Genomic DNA, 25,415 nt, shown 5'->3' on the forward strand with positions numbered 1-25,415 from the left:
GTCTTCAACCCTGTCAGAAATCTGAGAATGAATTAAACATTACCTGGGTATATAGGAAGCACCAAACACAGCTTCTCAAACAATTGTAAAGACAACTGACACCTGGACAGTCCCCCATCCTCAAAACATTGGAGTATCAGTCTTCAGCCTTCTGGCCCAGGATCATCTGATAGACCTTTGTAAAGCAGAATTATAAAGGACTGTTTACTCTGACTTGGCAGAGCCAACAGTCAACTATTCTGCATAGTGTGTCCATTTTGGACAGTATTTTGTCTGTAGATGAAATGGGCAATTTCTGTCCCATGGCGACCTTGCCATGATAAGCAACCTCACTGGGAGGTAAAGATACTCAATATCTTCTTTGAACTGTGAAAGGGGTAATGTCAGGAGTAGACATGTCTCTAGTCAAAACTTCTAATAATGAAATGACTAAATGTCAGATTTTGTGGATTTCTGATGTTTTATGAAGACTAGCTATGTAAAGTGTATTTGAACTGTTAAACCTTAGCTACTCTTAGCCAATTCTATTTAAATAAATTGAAAGTACTTTATTATAATTAAATTAGAATCTAACCTAACCATAAGCTTACTATCCAGCCCTTAACTTGTGTTACTTAATTGTCTTGTTCTTAAATGAGTTGCATAGGCACAATGCCTATCTAAGAGCAACAATATTAATTTCAAATTTTTTTTTCCATTTTTTATTAGGTATTTAACTCATTTACATTTCCAATGCTATACCAAAAGTCCCCCATATCCACCCACCCCTACTCCCCTGCCCACCCACTCCCCCTTTTTGGCCCTGGTATTCCCCTGTACTGGGGCATATAAAGTTTGCAAGTCCAATGGGCCTCTCTTTCCAGTGATGGCCGACTAGGCCATCTTTTGATATATATGCAGCTAGAGTCAAGAGCTCCGGGGTACTGGTTAGCTCATAATGTTGTTCCACCTATAGGGTTGCAGATCCCTTTAGCTCCTTGGCTACTTTCTCTAGCTCCTCCATTGGGAGCCCTATGATCCATCCATTAGCTGACTGTGAGCATCCACTTCTGTGTTTGCTGGGCCCCGGCATAGTCTCACAAGAGACAGCTACATCTGCGTCCTTTCAATAAAATCTTGCTAGTGTATGCAATGGTGTCAGCGTTTGGATGCTGATTATGGGGTGGATCCCTGGCTATGGCAGTCTCTACATGGTCCATCCTTTCATCTCAGCTCCAAACTCCGTCTCTGTAACTCCTTCCATGGGTGTTTTGTTCCCAAATCTAAGGAGGGGCATAGTGTCCACACTTCAGTCTTCATTCTCCTTGAGTTTCATGTGTTTAGCAAATTATATCTTATATCTTGGGTATCCTAGGTTTGGGGCTAATATCCACTTATCAGTGAATACATATTGTGTGAGTTTCTTTGTGAATGTGTTACCTCACTCAGGATGATGCCCTCCAGGTCCATCCATTTGGCTAGGAATTTCATAAATTCATTCTTTTTAATAGCTGAGTAGTACTCCATTGTGTAGATGTACCACATTTTCTGTATCCATTCCTCTGTTGAGGGGCATCTAGGTTCTTTCCAGCTTCTGGCTATTATAAATAAGGCTGCTATGAACATAGTGGAGCATGTGTCCTTCTTACCTGTTGGGGCATCTTCTGGATATATGCCCAGGAGAGGTATTGCTGGATCCTCCGGTAGTACTATGTCCAGTTTTCTGAGGAACCGCCAGACTGATTTCCAGAGTGGTTGTACAAGCCTGCACTCCCACCAACAATGGAGGAGTGTTCCTCTTTCTCCACATCCTCGCCAGCATCTGCTGTCACCTGAATTTTTGATCTTAGCCATTCTGACTGGTGTGAGGTGGAATCTCAGGGTTGTTTTGATTTGCATTTCCCTGATGATTAAGGATGTTGAACATTTTTTCAAGTGCTTCTCTGCCATTCGGTATTCCTCAGGTGAGAATTCTTTGTTCAGTTCTGAGCCCCATTTTTTAATGGGGTTATTTGATTTTCTGAAGTCCACCTTCTTGAGTTCTTTATATATGTTGGATATTAGTCCCCTATCTGATTTAGGATAGGTAAAGATCCTTTCCCAATCTGTTGGTGGTCTTTTTGTCTTATTGACGGTGTCTTTTGCCTTGCAGAAACTTTGGAGTTTCATTAGGTCCCATTTGTCGATTCTCGATCTTACAGCACAAGCCATTGCTGTTCTGTTCAGGAATTTTTCCCCTGTGCCCATATCTTCAAGGCTTTTCCCCACTTTCTCCTCTATAAGTTTCAGTGTCTCTGGTTTTATGTGAAGTTCCTTGATCCACTTAGATTTGACCTTAGTACAAGGAGATAAGTATGGATCGATTCGCATTCTTCTACACGATAACAACCAGTTGTGCCAGCACCAATTGTTGAAAATGCTGTCTTTCTTCCACTGGATGGTTTTAGCTCCCTTGTCGAAGATCAAGTGACCATAGGTGTGTGGGTTCATTTCTGGATCTTCAATTCTATTCCATTGGTCTACTTGTCTGTCTCTATACCAGTACCATGCAGTTTTTATCACAATTGCTCTGTAGTAAAGCTTTAGGTCTGGCATGGTGATTCCGCCAGAAGTTCTTTTATCCTTGAGAAGACTTTTTGCTATCCTAGGTTTTTTGTTATTCCAGACAAATTTGCAAATTGCTCCTTCCAATTCGTTGAAGAATTGAGTTGGAATTTTGATGGGGATTGCATTGAATCTGTAGATTGCTTTTGGCAAGATAGCCATTTTTACAATGTTGATCCTGCCAATCCATGAGCATGGGAGATCTTTCCATCTTCTGAGATCTTCTTTAATTTCTTTCTTCAGAGATTTGAAGTTTTTATCATACAGATCTTTCACCTCCTTAGTTAGAGTCACGCCAAGATATTTTATATTATTTGTGACTATTGAGAAGGGTGTTGTTTCCCTAATTTCTTTCTCAGCCTGTTTATTCTTTGTATAGAGAAAGGCCATTGACTTGTTTGAGTTTATTTTATATCCAGCTACTTCACCGAAGCTGTTTATCAGGTTTAGGAGTTCTCTGGTAGAATTTTTAGGGTCACTTATATATACTATCATATCATCTGCAAAAAGTGATATTTTGACTTCCTCTTTTCCAATTTGTATCCCCTTGATCTCCTTTTGTTGTCGAATTGCTCTGGCTAATACTTCAAGTACTATGTTGAAAAGGTAGGGAGAAAGTGGGCAGCCTTGTCTAGTCCCTGATTTTAGTGGGATTGCTTCCAGCTTCTCTCCATTTACTTTGATGTTGGCTACTGGTTTGCTGTAGATTGCTTTTATCATGTTTAGGTATGGGCCTTGAATTCCTGATCTTTCCAAAACTTTTATCATGAATGGGTGTTGGATCTTGTCAAATGCTTTTTCTGCATCTAACGAGATGATCATGTGGTTTTTGTCTTTGAGTTTGTTTATATAATGGATTACATTGATGGATTTTCGTATATTAAACCATCCCTGCATCCCTGGAATAAAACCTACTTGGTCAGGATGGATGATTGCTTTAATGTGTTCTTGGATTCGGTTAGCGAGAATTTTATTGAGGATTTTTGCATCGATATTCATAAGAGAAATTGGTCTGAAGTTCTCTATCTTTGTTGGATCTTTCTGTGGTTTAGGTATCAGAGTAATAGTGGCTTCATAAAATGAGTTGGGTAGAGTACCTTCTACTTCTATTTTGTGAAATAGTTTGTGCAGAATTGGAATTAGATCTTCTTTGAAGGTCTGATAGAACTCTGCACTAAACCCATCTGGTCCTGGGCTTTTTTTGGTTGGGAGACTATTAATAACTGCTTCTATTTCTTTAGGTGATATGGGACTGTTTAGATGGTCAACTTGATCCTGATTCAACTTTGGTACCTGGTATCTGTCCAGAAATTTGTCCATTTCGTCCAGGTTTTCCAGTTTTGTTGAGTATAGCCTTTTGTAGAAGGATCTGATGGTGTTTTGGATTTCTTCAGGATCTGTTGTTATGTCTCCCTTTTCATTTCTGATTTTGTTAATTAGGATTTTGTCCCTGTGCCCTTTAGTGAGTCTAGCTAAGGGTTTATCTATCTTGTTGATTTTCTCAAAGAACCAACTCCTCGTTTGGTTAATTCTTTGAATAGTTCTTCTTGTTTCCACTTGGTTGATTTCACCCCTGAGTTTGATTATTTCCTGCCGTCTACTCCTCTTGGGTGAATTTGCTTCCTTTTTTTCTAGGGCTTTTAGATGTGTTGTCAAGCTGCTAGTATGTGCTGTCTCCCGTTTCTTCTTGGAGGCACTCAGCGCTATGAGTTTCCCTCTTAGAAATGCTTTCATTGTGTCCCATAGGTTTGGGTACGTTGTGGCTTCATTTTCATTAAACTCTAAAAAGTCTTTAATTTCTTTCTTTATTCCTTCCTTGACCAAGGTATCATTGAGAAGAGTGTTATTCAGTTTCCACGTGAATGTTGGCTTTCCATTATTTATGTTGTTATTGAAGATCAGTCTTAGGCCATGGTGGTCTGATAGGATACATGGGACAATTTCAATATTTTTGTATCTATTGAGGCCTGTTTTGTGACCAATTATATGGTCAATTTTGGAGAAGGTCCCGTGAGGTGCTGAGAAGAAGGTATATCCTTTTGTTTTAGGATAAAATGTTCTGTAGATATCTGTCAGGTCCATTTGTTTCATAACTTCTGTTAGTTTCACTGTGTCCCTGTTTAGTTTCTGTTTCCACGATCTGTCCTTTGAAGAAAGTGGTGTGTTGAAGTCTCCCACTATTATTGTGTGAGGTGCAATGTATGCTTTGAGCTTTACTAAAGTGTCTCTAATGAATGTGGCTGCCCTTGCATTTGGTGCGTAGATATTCAGAATTGAGAGTTCCTCTTGGAGGACTTTACCTTTGATGAGTATGAAGTGTCCCTCCTTGTCTTTTTTGATAACTTTGGGTTGGAAGTCGATTTTATCCGATATTAAAATGGCTACTCCAGCTTGTTTCTTCAGTCCATTTGCTTGGAAAATTGTTTTCCAGCCTTTCACTCTGAGGTAGTGTCTGTCTTTTTCCCTGAGATGGGTTTCCTGTAAGCAGCAGAATGTTGGGTCCTGTTTGTGTAGCCAGTCTGTTAGTCTATGTCTTTTTATTGGGGAATTGAGTCCATTGATATTAAGAGATATTAAGGAAAAGTAATTGTTGCTCCCTTTTATTTTTGTTGTTAGAGTTGGCATTCTGTTCTTGTGGCTGTCTTCTTTTTGGTTTGTTGAATGATTACTTTCTTGGTTGTTCTAGGGCGTGATTTCCGTCCTTGTATTGCTTCTTTTCTGTTATTATCCTTTGAAGGGCTGGATTCGTGGAAAGATATTGTGTGAACTTGGTTTTGTCGTGGAATACTTTGGTTTCTCCATCTATGGTAATTGAGAGTTTGGCCGGGTATAGTAGCCTGGGCTGGCATTTGTGTTCTCTTAGTGTCTGTATAACATCTGTCCAGGCTCTTCTGGCTTTCATAGTCTCTGGTGAAAAGTCTGGTGTAATTCTGATAGGCCTTCCTTTATATGTTACTTGACCTTTCTCCCTTACTGCTTTTAATATTCTATCTTTATTTAGTGCATTTGTTGTTCTGATTATTATGTGTCGGGAGGAATTTCTTTTCTGGTCCAGTCTATTTGGAGTTCTGTATGCTTCTTGTATGATCATGGGCATCTCTTTTTTTATGTTTGGGAAGTTTTCTTCTATTATTTTGTTGAAGATATTAGCTGGCCCTTTAAGTTGAAAATCTTCATTCTCATCAATTCCTATTATCCGTAGGTTTGGTCTTCTCATTGTGTCCTGGATTACCTGGATGTTTTGAGTTAGGATCCTTTTGCATTTTGTATTTTCCTTGACTGTTGTGTCGATGTTCTCTATGGAATCTTCTGCACCTGAGATTCTCTCTTCCATTTCTTGTATTCTGTTGCTGATGCTCGCATCTATGGTTCCAGATCTCTTTCCTAGGGTTTCTATCTCCAGCGTTGCCTCGCTTTGGGTTTTCTTTATTGTGTCTACTTCCCCTTTTAGTTCTAGTATGGTTTTGTTCATTTCCATCACCTGTTTGGCTGTGTTTTCCTGCTTTTCTTTAAGAGCCTGTAACTCTTTAGCAGTGCTCTCCTGTAAATCTTTAAGTGACTTATGAAAGTCCTTCTTGATGTCCTCTATCATCATCGTGAGAAATGTTTTTAAATCTGGGTCTAGATTTTCGGTTGTGTTGGGGTGCCCAGGACTAGGTGGGGTGGGAGTGCTGCGTTCTGATGATGGTGAGTGGTCTTGATTTCTGTTAGTAGGATTCTTACGTTTGCCTTTCGCCATCTGGTAATCTCTGAAGCTAGCTGTTTTAGTTGTCACTGTTAAGAGCTTGTTCTTCAGGTGACTCTGTTAGCCTCTATGAGCAGACCTGGAGGGTAGCACTCTCCTTAGTTTCAGTGGGCAGAGTATTCTCTGCAGGCAAGCTCTCTTCTTGCAAGGCAGGTACCCAGATATCTGGTGTTCGAACCAGACTCCTGGCAGAAGTTGTGTTCCACTCACTAGAGGTCTTAGGATCACGTGTGGAATCCTGTGTGGGCCCTTGCGGGTGTCAGGCGACTCAGCTGGCAAGGTAGCCGGGGCTCGAGTGGAGTGGAAGGGGTTTGTGCCCCAGATCAAGCCCGGGTAGCCTGCTTCCCTATGTACCGCAGTCTCAAGTTCCACGCGATTGGATTGGGGTAGGCGCTGTGTTCCACTCACCAGAGGTCTTAGGGTCCCGTGGGGAGTCCCGTGTGGGCCCTTGCGGGTGTTGGGCAAGACTGCTGTCAAGGTAGCCCGGGGCTCGAGTCTCGAGTCGAGCGGAAGGGACTTGTGCCCCAGATCAGGCCCGGGTAGCCTGCTTCCCTATGTACCGCAGTCTCAAGTTCCGCGCGATTGGATTGGGGCAGGCACTGTGATCCACTCACCAGAGGTCTTAGGGTCCCGTGGGGAGTCCTGTGTGGACCCTTGCGGGTGTTGGGCAAGACTCTGCTGGCAAGGTAGCCCGGGGCTCGAGTCTCAAGTCGAGCGGAAGGGACTTGTGCCCCAGATCAGGCCCGGGTAGCCTGCTTCCCTATGTACCGCAGTCTCGAGTTCCGCGCGATTGGATTGGGGCAGGCACTGTAGTCCACTCACCAGAGGTCTTAGGGTCCCGTGGGGAGTCCCGTGTGGACCCTTGCGGGTGTTGGGCAAGACTCTGCTGGCAAGGTAGCCCGGGGCTCGAGTCTCGAGTCGAGCGGAAGGGACTTGTGCCCCAGATCAGGCCCGGGTAGCCTGCTTCCCTATGTACCGCAGTCTCGAGTTCCGCGCGATTGGATTGGGGCAGGCACTGTGATCCACTCACCAGAGGTCTTAGGGTCCCGTGGGGAGTCCCGTGTGGACCCTTGCGGGTGTTGGGCAAGACTCTGCTGGCAAGGTAGCCCGGGGCTCGAGTCTCGAGTCGAGCGGAAGGGACTTGTGCCCCAGATCAGGCCCGGGTAGCCTGCTTCCCTATGTACCGCAGTCTCGAGTTCTGCGCGATTGGATTGGGGCAGGCACTGTGATCCACTCACCAGAGGTCTTAGGGTCCCGTGGGGAGTCCTGTGTGGACCCTTGCGGGTGTTGGGCAAGACTCTGCTGGCAAGGTAGCCCGGGGCTCGAGTCTCGAGTCGAGCGGAAGGGACTTGTGCCCCAGATCAGGCCCGGTTAGCCTGCTTCCCTATGTACCGCAGTCTCGAGTTCCGCGCGATTGGATTGGGGCAGGCACTGTGATCCACTCACCAGAGGTCTTAGGGTCCCGTGGGGAGTCCCGTGTGGACCCTTGCGGGTGTTGGGCAAGACTCTGCTGGCAAGGTAGCCCGGGGCTCGAGTCTCGAGTCGAGCGGAAGGGACTTGTGCCCCAGATCAGGCCCGGGTAGCCTGCTTCCCTATGTACCGCAGTCTCAAGTTCCGCGCGATTGGATTGGGGCAGGCACTGTGGTCCACTCACCAGAGGTCTTAGGGTCCCGTGGGGAGTCCCGTGTGGACACTTGCGGGTGTTGGGCAAGACTCTGCTGGCAAGGTAGCCCGGGGCTCGAGTCTCGAGTCGAGCGGAAGGGACTTGTGCCCCAGATCAGGCCCGGGTAGCCTGCTTCCCTATGTACCGCAGTCTCGAGTTCCGCGCGATTGGATTGGGGCAGGCACTGTGATCCACTCACCAGAGGTCTTAGGGTCCCGTGGGGAGTCCTGTGTGGACCCTTGCGGGTGTTGGGCAAGACTCTGCTGGCAAGGTAGCCCGGGGCTCGAGTCTCGAGTCGAGCGGAAGGGACTTGTGCCCCAGATCAGGCCCGGTTAGCCTGCTTCCCTATGTACCGCAGTCTCGAGTTCCGCGCGATTGGATTGGGGCAGGCACTGTGATCCACTCACCAGAGGTCTTAGGGTCCCGTGGGGAGTCCCGTGTGGACCCTTGCGGGTGTTGGGCAAGACTCTGCTGGCAAGGTAGCCCGGGGCTCGAGTCTCGAGTCGAGCGGAAGGGACTTGTGCCCCAGATCAGGCCCGGGTAGCCTGCTTCCCTATGTACCGCAGTCTCAAGTTCCGCGCGATTGGATTGGGGCAGGCACTGTGGTCCACTCACCAGAGGTCTTAGGGTCCCGTGGGGAGTCCCGTGTGGACACTTGCGGGTGTTGGGCAAGACTCTGCTGGCAAGGTAGCCCGGGGCTCGAGTCTCGAGTCGAGCGGAAGGGACTTGTGCCCCAGATCAGGCCCGGGTAGCCTGCTTCCCTATGTACCGCAGTCTCGAGTTCCGCGCGATTGGATTGGGGCAGGCACTGTGATCCACTCACCAGAGGTCTTAGGGTCCCGTGGGGAGTCCCGTGTGGACCCTTGCGGGTGTTGGGCAAGACTCTGCTGGCAAGGTAGCCCGGGGCTCGAGTCTCGAGTCGAGCGGAAGGGACTTGTGCCCCAGATCAGGCCCGGGTAGCCTGCTTCCCTATGTACCGCAGTCTCAAGTTCCGCGCGATTGGATTGGGGCAGGCACTGTGATCCACTCACCAGAGGTCTTAGGGTCCCGTGGGGAGTCCCGTGTGGGCTCTTGCGGGTGTTGGGCAAGACTCTGCTGGCAAGGTAGCCCGGGGCTCGAGTCTCGAGTCGAGCGGAAGGGACTTGTGCCCCAGATCAGGCCCGGGTAGCCTGCTTCCCTATGTACCGCAGTCTCGAGTTCCGCGCGATTGGATTGGGGCAGGCACTGTAGTCCACTCACCAGAGGTCTTAGGGTCCCGTGGGGAGTCCCGTGTGGGCCCTTGCGGGTGTTGGGCAAGACTCTGCTGGCAAGGTAGCCCGGGGCTCGAGTCTCGAGTCGAGCGGAAGGGACTTGTGCCCCAGATCAGGCCCGGGTAGCCTGCTTCCCTATGTACCGCAGTCTCAAGTTCCGCGTGATTGGATTGGGGCAGGCACTGTGGTCCACTCACCAGAGGTCTTAGGGTCCCGTGGGGAGTCCTGTGTGGACCCTTGCGGGTGTTGGGCAAGACTCTGCTGGCAAGGTAGCCCGGGGCTCGAGTCTCGAGTCGAGCGGAAGGGACTTGTGCCCCAGATCAGGCCCGGGTAGCCTGCTTCCCTATGTACCGCAGTCTCGAGTTCCGCGCGATTGGATTGGGGCAGGCACTGTGATCCACTCACCAGAGGTCTTAGGGTCCCGTGGGGAGTCCCGTGTGGACCCTTGCGGGTGTTGGGCAAGACTCTGCTGGCAAGGTAGCCCGGGGCTCGAGTCTAATTTCAAATTTTGTATCAATATACAGATTCATATCAATGAAAACCTTAATTCTATATCAATATATAAATTCCATACCAGTTTAAGAGATTATAACTTCAATTTTACCAATTATAAAGATTTCTACAAATGTAAGGTTATGGTTGCACAACGCTTTCTTTAAGAAAATTTAGCAATCCATCCCATCTATTTCCTCTGTGTTCAAAATTATGACCATTCCCAAATTATCCCTTAAAATGACAACCTATCTGGTTTGTAAAATAACCATAACCAGACACCCAAACCCAAGAAATCAGGCTGATGACACTCCATGCCTTCTTCCTGCTGATTGAAGATGATGAGAAATTCTTTAAAGGGGTGGGGAGGGCTAGGAAAATTAGAAAATTGGTTAGACTTAAGAAAGCTAGCTTTAGCTGGGTGGTTGTGGCACATGCCTTTAATCCCAGCACTTGGGAGGCAGAGGCATGCAAATTTCTGAGTTTGAGGCCAGCCTGGTCTACAAAGTGAGTTCCAGGACAGCCAGGGCTACACAGAGAAACCCTGTCTCGAAAAACCAAAAAGAAAGCTAGCTTTAGCATCAGTTATCAGTCTCTATGCATAGAAGTCTCGGGGCTTGACCGAAGTTCTGACTGTATTCATCTGAAAGGTTAGATGAGGCGGGATGACCTGGAATCAGCAACAATTCCTGAAAGCTGTTCTGGAGGTAAGTCTCTGGACAGCATCAGGAAACTGGGTGCTTGAGTAGCAGGTCAGTTCCGCATTTCTGAGGATGAATCTTGCCAAAGCTGTATATTCTGTAGTATACGAATCTCACAACCAAAGTTTCAGTACCAGTCAGATATTCATATGGATTGGGCAGGGTGCAGAGATCCTTGTTTGAGCAGGTGAAAGAAAACTGTCTTCTTTTATGAGTTAATTTTATCAATAACCAAATGTAATAAATCTTCACTCATGTCATATGAAGGAAGGCAAAGAATCTTAGGGATTCCATAACCAATAAGATTTATTGTTTCACTTTAGCTCAAGTTTTGGCTAGAGACATTTTTATGTCTAAGCCAGTTACTGGGCTGCTCCCATGTCGAGGAATCAGCAGATTGATTTACCTGTCTTGTGTGATTTTCTCGAATTTTTTGAGATCTTCAGATGGTCTTCCCCTATAATATCTGATACATATCACTCTGGAAGGGGTCCAGAGCCTATTCTCCTTTCCTGTCAACACAAATACAGAGCCTTTCTCCCAAAATAGCACGTCTTTGGTCCAGTAACGGGAATTCATCATGGGTACAGCTTGACCTCTCTCCATGAGGAGCTTTAACACAATCAGTAAACTCATAACCACACTCATTTTGATAATCAAAACAATTCAAAGCAGTTAAAGCTATCCAAACAAATATTATCTGTTGAGACAGTGCTTCTTCTGTTCCCTGCCCCGACCTTCATGAGATCAAGGCCTAAATTATTGATACATCTGTGTAAACTTGAATCCTCCCTACTGTGGACATTAATACCCCTACTGTGGGTACATATTGTAGTATGTCCCTTCCTCTTTGTATAATTCTCAAGGCCCAAGTTTCTACTGTCTGGGATAGGCTAGGCTCCCTACCTCCTGCTTGTAACCTTTTTTTTTTTTTAAGATCAAAAGCTCAATATTTATATGTCTCTGTATTTAACTTTAATTAAATCCCTTTTACTTACTGTACAAGTCTATTTACAGGCTCTAGTTTTTATCATACTAGGCTGACAATCCCAGAAATCCCGTGTTGACCACATTCAAAGATCCAAGAAATTGTCCCAGCAAGACTTTTACATCTCTTTAAAGCATTTGTTCATTCATTCTCCCTAACTTCACTTTTCTGTGGAGCTGAATGCCTGCTGCATCTACCATCTGGCTCTCTGCCTCTCATCTTAAACTCTTTGTATCACTTTTGAACCCCAGGAAGAAATCCCCACATGGCTCAGGCAAAATCAGTATATTCCCTTCTATCCTTAAAAACAATTAAATCAGATTTCTAAATCTCTATCCTTTATTTATCTGTTGGCTGGAGGCAGGCAGCTTTATTGTTTGCTTCTCACTGTCTCCTCTTAGCACTTGGGAACCAGTCAGACTGTTTGCACAGCAGGAGCTCCCAGTCTCTCAGCTTGAGCTCTCTCTTGCAGCAGCTGTGTTCCTTTGTTCTAGTTCTGCATGCTGGAATCCTCTCCCTGAGAACTCCCCACCCCAGACTTATATCATTCCTGTGTGTGCATTCCATCGCAGACTCTCCAAATAATTTTAAAAGTGGGTTCTCACCTACTGCGTTGGAGTCCACTGTAGCCAGTGGGTTTGTCTACAACACTTTAAGTTCCTGGTGAGTCACACACGCACACCCAGCCAGGAGCTATTTTTGGATCCATGAATAGAAAACACACACCAGCCAGTTATTCCTTTTTTTTTTCTTAAATTTTTATTATTTAATGCATTTTATACATCAAGCATATTAATAATATTGAGTATTTTGAGAAATAATATGTAAAAAATTTGTTCAACTTTTATATTCATATTCTTTCATACCCTAAAAATATCATTAATGAATATTTAATACTACCCATAACTGAGGATCCTATATCTAATGATGAATACTAAATTGTTTCAAAACATACAGAATATTTTCTTTGGGAATTAAGCATAGTAAAAGAACATAGAATATTAAAAATGAATCATTAAGAAATATATTCAAGCCAGGCAGTGGTGGCGCATGCCTTTAATCCCAGCACTCAGGAGGCAGAGGCAGACAAATTTCTGTGTTCAAGGCCAGCCTGGTCTATAGAGTGAGTTCCAGGACAGCCAGGACTACACAGAGAAACCCTGTCTCGAAAAACAAAAAAAACAAAAAACAAAAAACAAAAAAAGCCGGGCAGTGGTGGCGCACGCCTTTAATCCCAGCACTTGGGAGGCAGAGACAGGTGAATTTCTGAGTTTGAGGCCAGCCTGGTCCACAGAGTGAGTTCCAGGACAGCCAAGGCTATACAGAGAAACCCTGTCTCAAAAAAAAAAGTATATATATATATACAAAAGCCCTTATTTGATACCACCTGACATAGTGAGAGAGTATTTAAAATGCATTATGTATCTGTGTACATTGTCTAACAATCAGTTTACTTAATAAAGATTATCAGTGTTTATAGGAGAGAAATTATTTTATCAATAAGTATATTTTTAAAATTTCAAAATAGCAAAAACTCTTTGAAGTTAAACATGAAGAAAATGCAAATTTCAAGCACATTGATATAAATTATCAATAATATTTCCATGATGTTTGTAGAACATGATTTTAATATTTCAACTGTTAATATTAAACAGAATAATTATTTTAAGCTATATTTTGTTGTTATGTCTCCCTTTTCATTTCTGATTTTAGTAATTTGGATACTGTCTCTGTGCCCTCTGGTTAGTCTGGCTAAAGGGTTTACCTATCTTGTTGATTTTCTCAAAGAACCAGCTCCTGGTTATGTTGATTCTTTATATAGTTCTTTTTGTTTCTATTTGGTTGATTTCAGCCCTGAGTTTGATTATTTCCTGCTGTCTACTCCTCTTGAGTGTATTTGCTTCTTTTTGTTCTAGAGCTTTCAGGTGTGCTGTCAAGCTGCTAGTGTACGCTCTTTCCAGTTTCTTTTCAGAGGCACTTGGAGCTATGAATTTTCCTCTTACCACCACTTTCATTGTGTCCCATAAGTTTTGGTATGATGTGTCTTCATTTTCATTAAATTCTAAAAGGCCTTTAATTTCCTTATTTCTTCCTTGACCAAGTTACCATTGAGTAGAGCATTGTTCAGCTTCCATGTGTATGTGTGCTTTCTGTTGTTTTTGTTGGTATTTAAGACCAGCCTTAGTCTGTGGTGATCTGATAGGATGCATGGGATTATTTCAATCTTCTTGTATCTGTTGAGGGCTGTTTTGTGACCAATTATATGGTCAGTTTTGGAGAAGGTACCATGAGGTGCTGAGAAGAAGGTATGTTCTTTTGCTTTAGTATGAAATGTTCTATAAATATCTGTTAGATCCATTTGGTTCATAACTTCTTTTAGTTTCACTGTGTCTCTGTTTAGTTTCTGTTTCCATGACCTGTCCATTGCTGAGTGGGGTCTTGAGGTCTCCCACTATTATTGTGTGCAGTACAATGTGTGCTTTGAGCTTTAGTAAAGTTTCTTTTATGAATGTGGATGCCCTTGCATTTGGAGCATAAATGTTCAGAATTGAGAGTTCATCTTGGTAGATTTTTCCTTTGACCAGTATGAAGTATCCTTCCTTATCTTTTTTGATAACTTTTAGTTGAAAGTTGATTTTATTAGATATTAGATGTTAAGAGATATTAAGGAAAAGTGATTGTTACTTCCTGTTATTTTTGTTGTTAGAGGTGGAATTATGTTTGTGTGGCTACCTTCTTTTGGGTATGTTGAAAGATTACTTTCTTGCTTTTTCTAGGGTGTAGTTTCCCTCCTTGTATTGATGTTTTCCAGATATTGTCCTTTGTAGGGCTGGATTTATGGAAAGATATTGTATAAATTTGGTTTTGTCATGAAATATCTTGTTTTCTCCATGTATATGGTATTTGAGAGTTTTGCTGGGTATAGTAGTCTGGGCTGGCATTTGTGTTCTCTTAGGGTCTGTATGACATCTGCCCAGGATCTTCTAGCTTTCATAGTCTCTGGTGAGTTGTCTGGTATAATTCTGATAGGTGTGCCTTTATATGTTACTTGACCTTTTTCCCTTACTGCTTTGTTGTTGTTGTTGTTGTTGTTCAACACAGGGTTTCTCTGTACAGCCCTGGCTGTCCTGGAACTCACTTTGTAGACCAGGCTGGCCTCGAACTCAGAAATTCACCTGCCTCTGCCTCCCAAGTGCTGGGATTAAAGGCATGCGCCACCACACCCAGCGCCCCTTACTGCTTTTTAATATTCTTTGTTTGGTACATTTGGTGTTTAGATTATTATATGATAGAAGGAATTTCTTTTCTGGTCCAGTCTATTTGGAGTTCTGTAGCTTCTTGTATGTTCATGGGCATCTCTTTCTTTAGGTTAGGGAAGTTTTCTTCTATAATTTTGTTGGGGATATTTACTGGCCCTTTAAGATGGCTCTCTGCTATACCTATTGTCCTTAGGTTTCATCTTCTCATTGTGTCCTGGATTTCCTGGATGTTTTGGATTAGGAGCTTTCTGCTTTTTGCATTTTCTTTGACTGCTGTGTCAATGTTTCCTATGATACCTTCTGCACCTGAGATTCTCTCTCCTGTCTCTTGTATTCTGTTGGTGTTGCATCTATGACTCCTGATCTCTTTCCTAGGTTTTCTAACTCCATCTTAGGTGGTTTTGTTCATTTCCTTCACCTGTTTGATTGTGTTTTCCTGTAATTCTTTATGGGATTTTTGTGTTTCCTCTTTAAGTGCTTCTAGCTGTTTACCTGTGTTCTCCTGTGTTTCTTTTTTTTTAAACTTTTTAAAAGATATTTATTTATTTATTATATGTAAGTACAGTGTAGCTGTGTTCAAACACTCCATAAGAGGGCATCAGATCTTGTTACAGATGGTTGTGAGCCAACATGTGGTTGTGGGATTTGAACTCAGGACCTTTGGAAGAGCAGTCAGTGCTCTTAACTGCTGAGCCATCTCTCCAGCCCTCTCCTGTATTTCTTTAAGGGAGTTATTTATGTCCTTCTTAAAGTCCTCTATCACCATCATGAGAAGTTATTTTAAATCCGAATCTTGCTTTTCTGGTGTGATGGTGTATCCAGGACTTGCTATGGTGGGAGAATTGGGTTCTGATGATGCCAAGTAACCTTGGTTTCTGTTGCTTATGTTCTTATGCTTCCCTCCCACCATCTGGTTATCTCTAGTGCTACCTGCCCTTGCTATATCTGACTGGAGCCTGTCCTTCCTGTGATCCTAGTTGTGTCAGAACTCCTCAGAGTTCAGCTGTCTCTGTGATCTTGTGATTCTAAGATCCTGTGATCCTGAGATCCTGGGTGACCAAGCTCCTGAGATTCTGGGATTCTGGGATCCTGTGATCCTGGGCATGTTACAGCACCTGGGAGTGGAGCTTCCTCTGGGTGTTGTGGGACTGGCTGTGGAGTTCGCACCCAAGGTCTGCTTAGGGCACCGGCCAGTTATTCTTAAAATGCCTTGTCATTGCCTACTCAATGACTGGGCACTCCTAAACCTTCCCCTGATACCCCAGGCCCAGTCACCCACAGGCTACTTAGCCAAAAAACTCACATGGCTTGTTGGCCTTTTTCCTGTCACTACTGCATCCCCTTCTTCTCTCCTGAGACCTCTCAATTCTCTCTACATCCTGTCCTCACAATTCTCTGTGACCCGCCCCATTCTTAGTCTTTGGCTACTGCCACCTTAACTGATGGATCAAAAAAAAAAAAAAAACAACTGGGGCCCGGCAATGGTGGCGCATGCCTTTAATCCCAGCACTTGGGAGGCAGAGGCAGGTGGATTTCTGAGTTTGAGGCCAGCTTGGTCTACAGAGTAAGTTCCAGGACAGCCAGAGCTGTACAGAGAAACCCTCTACATATGTGGCTCACCCCAGAGGGCGCATTCTTTCCAATGGAACAACTTCTACACAGTTCTAACAATGTGTGCAGAAACAAGGGCCTTTGTTAGTTAGCTCCCTGTCACTACAACAAAATGCCAGAGAGAAGTCACATATAAAGAGGAAAGGTAACTTGAACTCACAGATTTTAAAGTTTCTGTCCAATGGCAGGTGGGCCCATCAGTTTGAGCTGATCTGGCTGATGAGTCAAAGGTTTCCTTCCATTCGAAACCTACTACATAACTACATCCCTTCCTCCTCTGGATGCTCCATTATCCTGTCTAAACCCATGATGCCTTGCATGCTGGTTGATTAGCGAATGGGGCGTCAAGTGACCAGATGACTGTGATAGTTAAGTTTGCTGGAATGCTTGCTCTATTCTCAAATAGTGGTGTTCCCCAACCCCCATGAGTGTACATGGACATGTTGTGGAAACTAGGAGTTTGGTATCTATGAGGCCGAGCTGCACAGGGGGAAGAGCACGTATTCCCAAGAGTCACTCAGAGTCATGATAAAGGATAAGTAGGGTCATTCCTGTGTGAACTTCTAGTCCTAAACCAAATGTGTTGGGTGCAGGATGGAAGCTGAGAAAACTCACTTTGGAGACAGAAGCTTTGAAAAACAAAAGCTTTATTTTCTCAGCACTCAGGAGAGTGGCCAGTTAGGGATCTGAACTGCATCCCCAAAAGGAACTTAAACAACACTTTTAAAGGCTAGGAACACAGATGAGGGGGAAGCTTAGGGGAGCTGCGGTGGTTTTCCAATTGTATTTTGACATTATGGGTTAAGCAAGGGAGTCTGGGCCACATCCAGGACACCTGGCTTCAAGGTCCTTGACTCATTCTCGTAGACATTAGGTCAGGATCTCAGAGTGACGAGGGCACAAAGGAGCAGGTCAGCTGCATGTGGTTAATTAGGGCATAACCGGCGATTGGTTATATACTTTTATAACTTAATGCACCTTGGTTTAGGTAACAGCAAGTTCTAGATTCCTTACCAGTTAACAGACAATTAAGAAAACATTTGGAGAAGTAGGGTAGGAGCCCATTCCTAGGCCTAGGAGCGTGATCTTGTTTGGCCATGCCAACAAGATGGAGACATTGTCCCGGAGATAGGTGGACTCAGGCAACTGTTTCCTTACAAACTGTCCCTGAGATGTCTGGGCTCAGACAAGTGTTTACAACAGAAGCTGTTCAGCTAACAGGAAATCCCCAGCTCCCGTAGGACCTGGGACCTTGTATTAGTCAGGGTTCTCTAGAGTCACAGAACTTATGGGTAGTCTCTATATAGTAAAGGAATTTATTGATTACTTACAGTCTGCAGTCCAACTCCCAACAATGGTCAGCAGCAGCTGTGAATGGAAGTCCAAGGATCTAGCAGTTGCTCAGTCCCACATGGCAAGCAGGCGAAGGAGAGAGAGAGAGCCTTCCTTCTTCCAATGTCCTTATATGGTCTCCAGCAGAAGGTGTAGCCCAGATTAAAGGTGTGTGCTACCACACCTTTAATCCCAGATGACCTTGAATTTGAAGATCTCCCTGACTTAATCTTCTGGAATCCATAGCCACTATGCCTCAAGATCTCCATACCAGCCGGGCGTGGTGGCTCACGCCTTTAATCCCAGCACTCAGGAGGCTGAGACAGGCAGATTTCTGAGTTCGAGGCCAGCCTGGTCTACAAAGTGAGTTTCAGGACAGCCAGGGCTATACAGAGAAACCCTGTCTTGAACCCCCCCCCTCCCAAAAAAATCTCCATACCAAGATTCAGGTCAGAAACTTCTATCTCCCAGCCTCCAGGTTAGGGTCACTGGTGAGCCTTCCAATTCTGGATTGTAGTTCATTCCAGATATAGTCAAGTTGACAACCAGGAATAGCCACTACAGACCTTGAATTTATAATTATTATAATTAATTTAAATTAAATAGAGTCTGAAAACAAAATGGCAATACTTAGAATACCTTTCTTTGCTTGTTCCCAGCAATGCCACCATATCACAGATGCTGGTCTAGAGTGTAAATCTCACTTAGAACACTACACAGCATTTTACAGCAGCTCCTGATGCATGTGGAAGGCAACCTCACCACCCTTACCCATAGCTGTAGCCAGTATGATATGGCATAGGAACAAATTTCCCCTGTGGTCATGTGCCTCCTGTGATACATCCTTTGTTTCCAGAGGATGCCTTTGGTCCAAGGCAGTGTTGTGCAGGGTTCAGGTGGTAGGGATGCCTGAGGCTGTGTTGTCAATAAAAGCAAAGCCATACCCAGAGTAGGTAGACTTCCTGACAAGACGGGATATCTTCCCCTTCTGAGACACGGATGGCTAGTGCCCTTGAGAGATGAACTTCTGCTCAGGACTCAGCACTGGTCCTTGTTGGTGGCAGAGCAATGGTATCCGCAACATCCCCCTTGGTAGCTGGATGTCTGAGTGGCACGAACTGGACAAAGCTCTCTCATCTTGCTGCTGTGGGTGCCTCAGTAAAGCTCACTGAAGTGGGACCAAAGCGGTCAGTAACCAGTGCTGGCCAAAGCCAGCTATCTGGGCTCTCTCCCTGCTTTGTTCAAGGGAATATCTAGGTGTGCCCTGACCTATGAGCATCACCATGTGGCAGCTCGTTCATAGCTCATGTCCGCTTGCCCATGTACCTTCCCTGCAGATCTCCTCGACTTATTCACCCTGAGTCTCACATATTTTCCCTGTCCATCCACTTAACCAGCCTACCAATGGGTCCTCTGCTTATGAATCTGCATATACTCTTAGCTCAGGACCTTTTCTTTCCCCACAAGATGTATACTTAACGTCTCTCTATCCAGTCAGTGCTATATCAAAAGACCACAAACTGAGTGACTTATAAGTAATAGAAGTTTGTCTCTCCGTTTGAGAGTCTGGGAGTCAGAGGTCAGAGTACCTGTTGAAGATCTGCTTCCTGGCTTCCCAATGAGACTTTCTCATTGCATCCTCCAAAGGAGAGAAACAAAGCCGTGTTCTGGGGGCTCCATTATAAGTACACTAATCCCATCTTCAGAACTCAATGACCCGATCACCTCCCAAAGATCCCTAGACTCCAAGGGAACACACACATTCAGCCTGTGCGTGGCCCAAAGTGTACCCCATCTAGAGGGTTTCCCCTCGTCCTCTCATTCAGCACCCAAAGAGGTCCCTGCACAGCAACAATATTCTGCTAATAGTTCTCTCGTGCTAAGAAAACCCAACTAAGAAGCCTGCATGTTAGACTGAGAAACTGAATTGCAGCGTGGTTGCCGCAGATGGCTCAGGGGAGCTTCAGAACTGAGAGATCCCAGGACAGACCTCCAGAATGCTAGGCAGACATGCTCTACCCCCAGCCCCAGGCTCGTGAAAGTTGCCTTGCCTTGTAGCAAGGGATCTGGAAGCAAACCCTCCACGGTGAGCCACCCACCATACCCAGGGGTGTGGCTGGATGGGGGGAGGGAACAACCCTGGGTTTCATCTCAGCCCAGACCCATCAGCATCCAGTGCTCCTGGGAACTGAGAAACTCCAGCCTTGGTCCCAAGGTGAGGTGAGAAGACAGAGGCACACAGCAGCTCATTGACACAGCAGGGAAGGCTCAAGGGCTCAGAGGGGAAAGTCCACAAAGTGGGAAGGAAGCAGAAGACAGGCTGGGAGAAGTGAGCATGTCACTAGGCTGCTCAAGTCTAACGTCACCAGAAGAGGAAACGGCGGAGTCAGGCTTTGGAGGAGGCCACAGTTACAGTGTGGACGTCCCCACAGAAATGTCCAGGGGCTTCAGAAGCAGATTGCATAGGGCCTCTTGGAGGAGGAAGCTATTCTGGAGCCAAATAAGCAAAGTATGAGATGGCCTGTCTCCGAAGGAGTGTCCTTACCACGCTCTGTACCCACCCAACTATGTTCCCCAAGTTAAGAGACCGTGAGTGAGTTCTCCTGTCTCCATGATCTGGGAGTCATTTACTGAGTCACCTGTTGCCTCGAGTGAAACAGCTCTATTGCCGCTCTTCCTCCGCGCTGGACACAGCCTAACTGATGCACAGACAGAGCGGAATGGTGGCAATAGATCTCCATTAAAGCTGGCGTATCCTCCTGGATGGCCCCCTCCATCTCGTCCATGGGAGCTAAATAACCGCCGAGGACAGCACCAGACTCTCAGCGGTGCATTTACAGAGCACTTAGCCGGCCTGGAAAGGTTTGTTCTGGAGCAGAAAGGGCCCTAGGCTGGCCATCAGAGGAAGCCGTTTGATCTCTTTCTTTCGCTTGCAGGCAAGTCACTCAGATGCTTACAGCTTTTTCCTCTCTGCCACATGGGGCCAGTAAGATCTACTGAACTATAAATAATGAAATGAGAAGGTATGTGAAGTATTTTACAAGTCATAGCGTACGGCAAAATGATAAAAAACGTGGGGCTTGGGTTGTTTAAGGCCGGATGCTTAAAATGTCAGGCGCTATAGAGAAGCCATGAAAGATGTGCTGGCAGGGCAAACAGAGGCTCATTGTACTCAGGCAAACCTCTTCTTTTGTAAATTACCTTGTCCAGCTGTTCTTCACAGCAACAGAAAAAACGAGTCATAAATAACCTATTCTCCTAAATTGTAACAGAGAAAGCTGCTCTGAGACTAAGCGATTTTTGAAGGAAGAGGTTTCTGTTTGAGGGTAGGGTCGTTTTCTGAAACAGGGTTTCTCTATGTAACAGCCTTGGCTGTCCTGGAATTCCCTTTGTAAACCAGGCTAGCCTCAAACTCACAAAGGTCCTCCCCCTGCCATCTGCCCTCTGCCCCTTGGCACCTGCCCCCTAGCCCTTGCTCTCTGCCCCTCCCCGCCCTGCCCCCTACACCCCGGCCCCCAGCACCTGCCCATTCCCCACCCCCTGCCTCTACCCCTGCCCCTGCCTCTGCCTCAGTGCTAGGACTTAAGGCGTGTGCTGCCATTGTCACCCAGCTGTTTTTAAAAAGGGTTTTCTTCTGGCTCGTGGCTTTGGAAGTCAAAGTATGCACCTTGGTCCGCTTGGCCTCTGGTCAGGGCCTCGTGGCAGGCAGTTCAGCAGGAAGTGAAAGGCAAGCAGGCCTACGAAGAGGGGGAAGAAAGGGAACTGACCTGCTTCGTAACAACCTGCTGCCTGGAAACTGTCTAGTCCCACAAGGAAGACTTTCCTCTCTCTTAAAGTCCCACTGCCCAGCACCTCTGAACTGGCGACAGATTTTCACAGATTCTGGCCTCACATCTACCCTGGGAGACTCTTTCAGAACGGACTCAAGATTCATATAGCCTGTCCCTCCCTCCCTCCCTCCCTCCCTCCCTCCCTCCCTCCCTCCCTCCCTCCCTCCCTCTTCCTGCTGTACTTGAAAGGTGTTCTTCTCTCTTGGCATTCTTAATCAGCCAGCTGGTTCTTCTGCTGTATCCCAGATAGGAACCAAGGGTAGGCAAGGCAAGGATTCTCCCAGTGCTGCTCCTAGCCTGCCTTTGGATCTTTAGCGTCTGACTGCACTGACAGTCCCCGCTCCCCCGCCCCCACCCCACCCCCGCAACTGGGAGCTGCGGCGGATGGCGCCCTCTAGTGTTCGAGCTCTTGTGGTACAGGGACCTTTAATCCTACAATGACAGTATTAAGGTTCTCGGGTAGATGTAGGACGTCAGGGTCCCTCACTCTTTTTAATAGCAGTTTATGTTACATATTCCCAAGATGGACTCAGCCCTTGATAGCTATGTCTGTTATAGTCCTTGGGTCATGGCATCTAGCTCTGTGGCTCTTAAGGGCTGGCAGCTCTCTGGGGACTCTTTTCTTGCTAAACCTTGCAGTTTCTCTTCTCAGGCTCTTTGCAGTCAGTCCTCTTGCCTAAGTCTCAGTTCCCTTTAGTTCCCTGTTCTCTCTCATCTTCTCTCACACACCTTTCTTGTTCCTTCCCAGACACTCTCTAGATCTCTATGGCCACCACTAGCTGTTTTGGCCACTGTCACAACTATTGCCACTTTGCCCTTCTTCCAGAATCTTCTTGATGCTGCAGCTGCCACAGCTACTGTCTTCTGGTGCTGCTCCCCTGCTGGTGTGTGTGTGTATCTCTGTGTGTGTCTGTGTGTGTGTGTGTGTGTCTGTGTGTGTGTGTGTGTGTATAAAACACCAGTTCAGACTCTCAAAAAATAAAGCAAGTGGAAATCAAGAGACAAGCCTTTTTCAGGCTTTCTTTGAAACACTAGGCAAACAGCACAAGAGTGTCTCTCCCAGCTGCCTCACAGAAGTGGACCAAATAACCTGCTACGCTAGAATAGGGATCTTTACACCAGTCATAGAACACCTTAGTGCACATGATTGTGTTTACACTAATCATGGGACTGTCCCTTTTGCACCAGTTACAGTTGTCCTCTACTAAGTCATCTGAGGAAAGCCCCCACCCCACCCCCCCGGTCCTTTGGGGAAGGGCTACTGGGTCATTAGGAGTTCACCAAGGCTGCTGATGGCCAAGTTCCAGCGTAAAGTGGTTGAAACCATTGTAGCCGAGGCCACACCTTCGGGAGCCGGGTATACCTCAGCAGCAGGCAGGTGCTGTTGCTATGTACCTCCGGGCCCCCAGGAGGTATTCAGAACAGTAGCACTGCCTAAAAGGTATCCCACCTAGCTCCTCGACTGTCAGTTCTTTGTTCCAGGCAGCCAGCACATCAGGAAAGAGTCTAAAGCTGTCAGCCAAGAAGTCAAATTGCTTACTCTGCACATTTGCTTATCTGTAGAAAAACAATTAGAAGGGTTGCTTGCAGTAAGAACTTCTTGCTATTAGTATTAATAGTGCTTTTTAACAATGCGTTAACATGCCTAACAGCAGCCTGCTGGCCCAGGAAGGAGTGGGCCTTCTCGTTCCTTTTGCTGGGACTATCTGACTGTAAAAAGAGCAGCAGCAGCACCCACCATGGTCTGTGGTAAGGCTTCCCCACCTCTGAGATCTTGCCTGAATTAAACCTCTGACCCATGTGCCTTGCTACCTCCCTCAGCTCTAACCAGAAGTCAACTCCTTTCCAAACACCGTTTTTAAGTCCCCATCCTGAGAAAGAAATGGAAATGCCTCCTCTGAAAACAAGGGTCCCCAAAAGGGGTTTGGACTCTAAGGGTCTTAGCGTTGCTGGTGAGGAAACAGACACAGGTCCACATTGCCACTGTCAGCACCCATCAGAGTTCCCCAAGACTCTTCAGGACCCCAGCTCAAGCCAAACCAGGATTTGTGGGTTCAGCACTGGAAAGACTTCCAAGAGAAGGGAATTTATGATGAAGCAAACTTGGAGATTTTATTGAAGGTTTTTTTTTGGGGGGGGGAGGGTGTTGAGGCAGGGTTTCTCTGTGTAACCCTGCTATCCTGGAACTTACTCTTAGACCAAGCTGGCCTCGAACTCAGAAATCTGCTTGCCTCTGCCTCCCAAGTGCTGGGATTAAAGGCGTGCACCACCACTGCCTGGCTTGAAGATATTTTTATATAGGGCTTAAGTATGAGGGTTAAGAGAAAGGGGGCACTCTGGGAAAGAAGTTAAGACATACCTGAGAGTATGTCTTCAGGCTCTTCAAAGAAAAACCACAAGAAGTAAGAGCTGCCTAAATGTGGGCATGCGCTCTTCAAAGGACAGGAGCAGTTCATTGTGCTGGCATTTACCCTGTGTGCCATTTTGTTGGCTTTCAGGTTATATCTCGAAGGGTTTCTAAGAGCCCCTCCCCCACGGATAAGTAGAATCAAGTGTGGTTGCTCCAGAGCTGCTCTGGATGGAACTGTAATCTGACAGAGGAAACCGGGAACCACTGGGGCTGCCAGGGTGGTTGGTGCGCGTCCCGTTTCTGCCGTGCATTTCTGGTGAGGACCCTAGAAAATTGCACGTTTGTGACTAGGAAATGATGACCCTGAGCTGCCAGCAATTTCCCAGAATTCTTGCCTCTCTGCTGCTGAGAGGCTTTGCCCAAATTCCAGGGTGAAGGGCTCCTTCTCCTTCTCACGCCCCCAAAGCCCCCCCCCCCACTAGAAGCCTGTAACTCACTAGCCAAACGTTACTTCATCACCTGAATCTCTAAGCCCCTACGTTTTATTCTAGACGTCATAGCAGCTCTAATGTGGGGAAGATGTCTGGGGAAACACGCATGTTCGGGTATGAAGTCTTTGCTATGTAAGTAAGGCTTGTACAAATCAGGCCGTCTCAGTAGATCCAAGTTCAGTCCTGGCCCAAAGCTGGGATCACAGGGCATCTGGACACAAGTCTGCGGTGTTAGGCTACTGCATTCCAGGGCTAGCAGTGTGGGATTCGTGGACCAAACGTGTAAATCTTCTTACTGCAGATGAAACCTCCTGGTTTTTTTTTTTCTTTCTTATTTTAAAAAAGATTTATTTATTTATTTTATGTATATGAGGACACTGTAGCTATCTTCAGACACACCAGAAGAGGGCATCAGATCCCATTACAGGTGATTGTGAGCCATCATGTGGTTGCTGATTGAACTCAAGACCACTGGAAGAACAGTCAGTGCTCTTAACCAATGAACCATCTCTCCAAATCTCTCCTGGTTTCTTATTCATGGACTTCCCATTGTGTTTACAAACACTACACAGAGTCATACTCACAGGTACACACACACAAACACTACACACAATCATACAGACACACACATACATACGCACACAAACTTACATTACACACAGTTATATACACACATACAGGTGCACTCACATACAAAAGCACACATATGCCCATGAACACACATACTTAAAAACACTACACACAGTCATACACATGCATACACACACAAACACTACACACAGTCGTACATACACATACATGAATATTCACATACACAAGCACATGTGCACATGTACACACACATACTTACACACAGTTATACACATACACACTACTGAATATCACATACATCACAAACAGAACACACATCCTACACATGTTCTTCCACACAAAGCATATCCTATGGACACACTGCACATACTACACAAAACACATACACCACACCACATGCACCCTATAGATTGACCTATCATGAGCACGCTTTATCAGAAATATAGAGGGATATTCTAGTGTCTTTCCACAGTGTCAGAATTTGTTAAATAACAATAAATTCACACGGCACAGTGGTCTCAGGCTCAG

The 25,415-nt window shown here is 45.7% G+C and overlaps 1 protein-coding gene and 2 long non-coding RNA genes across 8 annotated transcripts in view; 1 reads left to right on the forward strand and 2 right to left on the reverse strand.

Annotated features, from left to right (window-relative positions):
* Nucleotides 1–21,800, reverse strand: part of Gm46604 — a 71,280-nt gene extending 49,480 nt beyond the window's left edge. Inside the window, exon 1 of the long non-coding RNA XR_001782243.2 lies at nucleotides 21,638–21,800. This is a non-coding gene — a long non-coding RNA (predicted gene, 46604). The remainder of the gene's footprint in view (nucleotides 1–21,637) is intronic.
* The window catches only part of Prkn (parkin RBR E3 ubiquitin protein ligase), a 1,223,012-nt gene that overhangs the window by 1,169,242 nt on the left and 28,355 nt on the right, over nucleotides 1–25,415 (forward strand). The window contains exon 11 of one of the 6 annotated variants that reach the window (XM_017317572.2): nucleotides 20,562–20,761. The exons of the other annotated variants lie outside the window; for them this stretch is intronic. Within the exon in view, the coding sequence (XP_017173061.1) occupies nucleotides 20,562–20,615 (54 nt within the window). The 3' untranslated portion in view covers nucleotides 20,616–20,761. Of the gene's footprint in view, nucleotides 1–20,561; nucleotides 20,762–25,415 lie in introns of those variants that run through there. 6 annotated transcript variants of the gene reach the window in all.
* Nucleotides 16,922–21,565, reverse strand: Gm52293. Its single transcript, XR_003952279.1, has 2 exons — nucleotides 21,293–21,565; nucleotides 16,922–20,626 (listed from the first exon to the last, which is right to left on the reverse strand). It is a non-coding gene; the product is annotated as a predicted gene, 52293 (long non-coding RNA).

The sequence above is a fragment of the Mus musculus genome, chromosome 17 (assembly GCF_000001635.26).
Source record: "Mus musculus strain C57BL/6J chromosome 17, GRCm38.p6 C57BL/6J".
In the NCBI taxonomy this organism is placed as follows: domain Eukaryota; kingdom Metazoa; phylum Chordata; class Mammalia; order Rodentia; family Muridae; genus Mus; species Mus musculus.